The following is a 6,336-nucleotide window of genomic DNA, read 5'->3' as shown; positions in this document are numbered from 1 at the left end:
AACGTTAAATATTTCGAGCTCAACATCGCCTGACCGGATAGCAATGCCCTGACATTCTAGGGTGGTATCCCTGCGGTCGATGTCTGCTTCGATAAGACGATACTGCACGGTGTGGTGCGTAATGAACGCTAAGCCTCCACCATTATCCCGCTCGCGATCTCGACGGTGCACGTTGTACCCGGCACAATTCAACAGTGTCGAATTGCTGTGCAACTTCGTCTCTTGGGCCACAGCTATCAATATGCCATGCCTTCCCATGAAGACGGTTATCTCCTCGATCTTGCTCTGAAGCCCGTTACAGTTAAATTGAAGGAGCTTCATGTGGTTCGGGAGACGTGGGGTGATGCGGGGTGTGAGGGATGTGTGTGGTCGTGACGCAGTTGGCTTTGAGCACTGCTGAGGTGGTTGCCGCCCTGTGGAGGTGGCGGGAGGCATCGCAGTTGAGATCTGCGACCGAGCAGCGCAACATGGGCCCCCGAAGTTCCTCGTCCAATTTCGCGTGATGCGCAGACCTGAGCATGCCCTACAGCCAAGGCAGGTGTTGCACTTGACTGATGTCACATTACGGAATATACTGGTCTGACATACTGTGCAGATTGTGGCAGAAACCAGGAGTTGTTAGCGGCGGCGTGTGGGTGGTGGTGTGATTGTGTGTGTTCTGTGGTCTGTAGCCGTTGTGGTGTGGTCTATTGTGTTATGTTGTTGTGCTGTGGTGTTTGTGTGGGACTGCTCAGGTGGACTGGGGTTAGCCGTGGAGGCTGCTCTGTTAGAGGAGCAGGGGGCCACATGGGCAGTGGCCCATGTGTCCGTAGTCCTGAGCAGACTCTGAGGTGACTCCACCCCTCGCAAGCATTGCAGTTGACAGAGGTGGAGTTGTGGTGTAGTCGTCTCTGGCATACACAGCAGGTGTAGGTTTCTGGCCCTGGGTTTGACTCGATGCCAGCCCTGAGTAGGAGAAAACGTAGCGAATGTAGCCCTATGGACGAACAACTTCTGAGATACTTCGCCGACCTAAACGGGGTTAGATCGCCGAAACAACAGCCCTTGGTCGGGTAAAACTCGAGTCATTCCGGTACGTAGAACCAGCTGTCGTGGGGTAAGTAGGTATGTTGTTGTTGTTGTAGCAGCATACAAATTCCCCAAAGACTTTTTGGGGAGTGTTGCTGGAGTGACAGTCCTTGGCCAGATATAAATCTGGGTCGTTCCGGTTACGTAGACCCGGCTGTAGTGGGAACGGGTAAGTAGGTACCGATACATTCGGTTTACTCATATAAGTAGTATCGAAATAGCGATTTGAGTAAACTCATTTGAGTAGGCATCTATAACTTGATGGCATCGGAACGTCCCTATATACGTGACTTATATTTTAAATAAGTATATATATTATGCAAATACCTCCCATAATTACTCATTTAAATTGGTTTTTGTATCTATATACCGTTAAACTAATCACATGTTTCTTACCAGCTACCAACAGGGTTGCTTAAGTAGCTAAAACGAAATTTTACGCGAGTTGAGCGTTCTTTTGTCGCTCGCTTACAAATAAAAATGCAGCTAATAGCAAATTTATTAGCCTTTACTAATATAAAAAAGGGTGGGGTTTAGTAGCGCTCCCAATTATTTCGGGCTATTCCGTCCAAAGGGGTGGCCCGATCCAAAAAAAATTCCACACACTAGTAGTCAAGGGTCTACACATTATTTTAACACCCACTTTTGTAATTTTTGGTCACTAATTTATTTACAAATTAGGTTTGAAATAAGCCCTTTTTTGTAAAATTCGGAAATTAGCGTACTTTTATCACTCCTGTTCTCCTTAAAGCAGCCACTTCACCAATATATTTTTGTATTCCCCTTCACTTTACACTTTACTCGATTAGTTATAACTTTCTTTACGACTTTAATATTAACCAATTAATCACAATTCATTAAATAAAAACACCTTCAAAATCACGCGTCTGACTTTGGTTGCATATCCAAATTAAATGGCGGAGTTCAGCTGTCAAACTCCAAAATATGCAAAAGAATGAGAGACAAAAGAAGATAGGATATAACCCAGTAAGCATTAAAAATATACAAAGGTGTTCTTCGCAAAACAGAAAGGATAATTCTACTGCCTGAGGGTTATAATCCCTAAGTGCGGCCGAAGGCCGCCTACGCAGAAAGGTGTTCTCTGCAAAAGGGGTTCAGCCCCCTTCTTTGGCAACACAGAAAGGAGATTTCTACTGCCTGAAGGTTATAATCCCTAAGTACGGCCGAAGGCCGCCTACGCAGAAAGGTGTACTCTGCAAAAGGTGTTCAGCCCCCCTTCTTTGGCAACACAGAAAGGAGATTTCTACTGCCTGAAGGTTATAATCCCTAAGTACGGCCGAAGGCCGCCTACGCAGAAAGGAATTCTACGCAAAAATACATTTGTTAAAAAGAACATTTTTTTTTTATAAAAACTTGTTTTTTTCTATTTTTAATTAACTTTTGTATCCTTTATTCAAAATCGCCCGCCCCCTCCCCCTCGGCCCCCACCCTAAAAACGATGGGTGCGCTACTAAACATTTCCCTAAAAAAAAATTTAAGATTGGTCAACTACATCCAAAAACAAAGCAAATAAAGTGTGTGCACAATTTTCAGATCCCAAAACCCTGAAATTTGGCAATATCTCAAAAACTTTTATACTTTCTGGTATTCTGATTTCGTATTCGGATTCAAAGAAAATTCTTTATAAAACCTTGTACAAAAATGTTGCGGTTGGCCAACTGCATCCAAAGAAAATGGCAATAAATAGAGTGCACTTTTTTCAGATCTCAAAAACCCGAAATTCAGCTATATCTCAAAAACTGTTCTACTCTTACATTTTAATTTCGTATTGGGATTCAGCGTGCATATAAAAATGGCGCTGGTCGGACAATTTTTTCATTTCTGTAACTTGTGTTTTTGCCGAAGTGTAAAAACATCAATTGAACCATTAAGTTAACGGTAATGTATTCGCTGGCGGACAAATCTTAATTTTAAAATTCAATTCGATTTGACGTTTAGCTTCGGGCGCGGAAATGGTTTTTTGTGTTCCCGTAGTTTTGGGCAGTTTATTCACTGTTGTGCGAGCATTTCGTACTTACGCTCATTTTCCCGAAAGTAGCCCAAAAATGTAAAAAACAAACCTAATATTAATTTTGCGCAAACACTTGTGCTAAGCGCCCAAATAAATAGATTTTTGGTGGGCGCCTTGATGTTGTTAAAGTTTAAAGACTGTGCTCTTTTTAGTGGGTTGGGTTTTAAGTTACATACCACATCGTCCTACGCGCTCAACCACAAAACCATTGTACAATAACTAAACATTTTCCCTATATTTGCATATTGAGTATTAATAGATGATTAACTACTCACATTACTTTGTACGTTTTTGTACTGTACATCCTGAGGCTGGTCTTTTGACCGATCCAAAATGACAGCATCTTTTGTGCTGCCGCCCAAGTCCCATACCCTCGGTTTTTTTCCGGTTTTCTCTGATGTTGGTGTTTTAGGTTTAGGTTCTGGAGGACTTTTTTTCGCTGTCATCTTCTCCATTAGTTTTTTACGATTTTCAAATATAATATTTTCGTTTGTTAAACTTATTTCTGGTTGTTTGTATATTTCTTGTATAACCTTTTTTGCGCTTTCGTTTTTACTATTTTCATCATACATAGAAGCAACGTTTTTCTTAGACTTTGTGGATTCGTTGTAAGAGCGCATTTGTTTTGGAGCTCGGCTGACTTTTTTGGCAGATTTTTCCACTGTAGTCAATGTATTTTGAAATTCCTCATTAAAATCATAAGTTGAATAAAGCTTTCGAACAGATGTCAACACTTCAGCAAATTTTCTCTTGAAGTCTTGTTGCATTTCAAAGAGTAAGGTATCCAAATAATTCAACTTGATTATTTTTTGAAAAATCACAGCGTACACCAAATCCAATTCATTATCAAGCTTGAATTGTATCGCTAAATTGTCCTCTTCAAAATATTTGGAGTCCGCATTTCGCTCCTATTTTAAAATAATGCATATGTTTATAAAAACAAACCAATTCGATCACATCATATTCCGCATATTTACCTCAAGTATAACACTTCTAATGAGATTGTTAATACATGATGTGTAGCTTCTTTCAGCGGAATTATAGTCCCACAGGACAATGCCTCCTTTCGTGAACACAACAACGTAATCCAACATGGTACTAGAATTATATTCGCTCCCCTGACACGTCATAACCGGAATACCAAAATTTCACGAAACCGGATAAACATTTCTATCACGCCGTTAGAGCTGGGATACTATCGATAGTAACATCGATAGTTGAAAACTGTCGCCACTATCGATAGTTTTTGAAAACTATTCATGGTGAAGAACTGAAGGTGGCGCATTCCCGAAACCGCTACTTTGGTTTTGCCGACTTTGACATTTATGGCAATACGTAAACAAACTTTTTGTTTAGAAACAAGTGCAAACGTATTGTGTACTTTCAAGTGAAAAATCGAAGTAATTCGTGCGTTCTGAAGTAAAAAACGTTTTATTTGTAATAAAAACTTAAAAAAAATGGCGTGTCGTGTGTTGAATTGCAGCAGCCGTAGGGGTAAAGCCCCCAAATGCAGTTTTTTTTTTTGTTTCCCCGCGACGGCGCGTTGGCCAGAAAGTGGGTAGAGTTCTGCCAGCAGGAGAAGCCATACAATTTAGATACCAGCGTAATATGCATGAAGCACTTTACGGACCACTTTTAAACACGACATGTTAAGTTGAAAACGTTGAAATACCACAAATTACAAATTAAAATCGGAGGTAAGCAAGCATCGACCACTTTCTGCAGGAAAACATGCGCTGCGACAAGATATTATCATTTTTTCGGCACCTGAAATACAAACATAAAAATTCTAAATAGTTAATTAATAAGACCTATTTTTTTGAACACATTTCAAGAGTGGTTGTATATTTTTTGTTAACGTAGTGCTTAATTTGCTATATTCAAAGATGGCTTGAGAAATTGGTGAATCGAGAAGAAAACACGTTTTCTCACTGCAAATTCACAACTGTCAACCCATTGTTCTTCGCCATATTCTTTGTTTACCCGTTGCCTTACTTTTTTTTATGCAAGAAAATTCACAACACAGTCGGCAAAAAAAATTTGAAGTCATTGGGATTTTTAGCAACTTTATTTATTTATTTATTTATTTGTTACAGTCTTACGACTTAATAATACAACTATGATATTCGTACATATGTATATGAATTGTAATGTTCTTATTGCAAAAATTATCAATTAAATATAGAATTATATATACAAAAACTATATATATTATATTACATTATATTAGGCCGCATGAATAAAAATATGCAATTGCCCCCTCCAAAAAGTTCCGACCTTCCACTTCAATTTATTTGAATAATCGAGTACAAGGTCGGAGGGCAGTTGTAAAGCACTAGTTTCCAATCTGCACCTTCCCTTCTATATTATTGCTTCAGTTGTTAGGGCAGTTGGAAAGGACTAGTTTCCAATCTGCACCTTCACTTCTCACATTGTTTCTTCAGTTGTTAGGGCAGTTGGAAAGCACTAGTTTCCAATCTGCATCTTTCTTCTCACATTGCTGCTTCAGTTGTTAGGGCAGTTGGAAAGCACTAGTTGCCAATCTGCACCTTTACTTCTCATATTGTAGCTTCAGTTGTTTGGGCAGTTGGAAAGGACTAGTTTGCAATCGCACCCTCACTTCTCATATTGTTGGTTCGGTTCGATCAGGATTTACGATGTTATACACGCTGTCTGAATGGACTAGATCCAGAGCAGCACTGTTTGGTAGGAGGACGGTGCTTCGGGGATTGGTGTTTCGACTCTGTCAAGATTTGTAGCTTCAGCAAGCTGTCTGAGTGGATTGAATCCAGAGCAACCCGGCCGGACGGAAAGGATTTATTTCCATGCCGAGCCTGTATCTGATAGGTAGTGTTCGACAGTGATCAAGTAATGAATGCTTTCACAATTTCTTGTTTGTGGCGGTAGTTCGTTAAAACACTTTAATCCTTTGTATAATATGTTCATTTTATNTGTCAGCAAGCTGTCTGAGTGGATTGGATCCAGAGCAACCCGGCCGGATGGAAAGGATTTATTTCCATGCCGAGCCTCTATCTGATAGGTAGTGTTCGACAGTGATCATGTAATGATCTCTGGAAGCTGGCAATGCTTTCGCAATTTCTTGTTTGTGGCGGTAGTTCGTTAGAACACTTTAATCCTTTGTAGAATATGTTCATTTTATCCACTTCTGTTCTGTATAACGGCAATCTAAAGCTATTATTTTCTCTGAGTATGTATGAATGAGTGTCATTTATATA

General features: G+C 40.1%; 1 protein-coding gene across 1 annotated transcript in view; it reads right to left on the bottom strand.

The window, feature by feature from the left end:
* The window catches only part of SrpRalpha (signal recognition particle receptor alpha), a 72,050-nt gene extending 67,722 nt beyond the window's left edge, over positions 1–4,328 (bottom strand). The window contains exons 1-2 of the mRNA XM_017638210.1: positions 4,078–4,328; positions 3,376–4,008 (exon numbers count right to left, since the gene is read on the bottom strand). Of these exons, the coding sequence (XP_017493699.1) occupies positions 3,376–4,008; positions 4,078–4,230 (786 nt within the window). The 5' untranslated portion in view covers positions 4,231–4,328. The remainder of the gene's footprint in view (positions 1–3,375; positions 4,009–4,077) is intronic.
* Between the last annotated feature and the right edge of the window lie 2,008 nt (positions 4,329–6,336).

Source organism: Rhagoletis zephyria, unplaced genomic scaffold, assembly GCF_001687245.7.
Source record: "Rhagoletis zephyria isolate East Lansing unplaced genomic scaffold, Rhagoletis_zephyria_1.1 Rzeph_scaffold_00141, whole genome shotgun sequence".
NCBI lineage: Eukaryota > Metazoa > Arthropoda > Insecta > Diptera > Tephritidae > Rhagoletis > Rhagoletis zephyria.
This window is presented reverse-complemented; position numbering and strand designations above follow the sequence as displayed.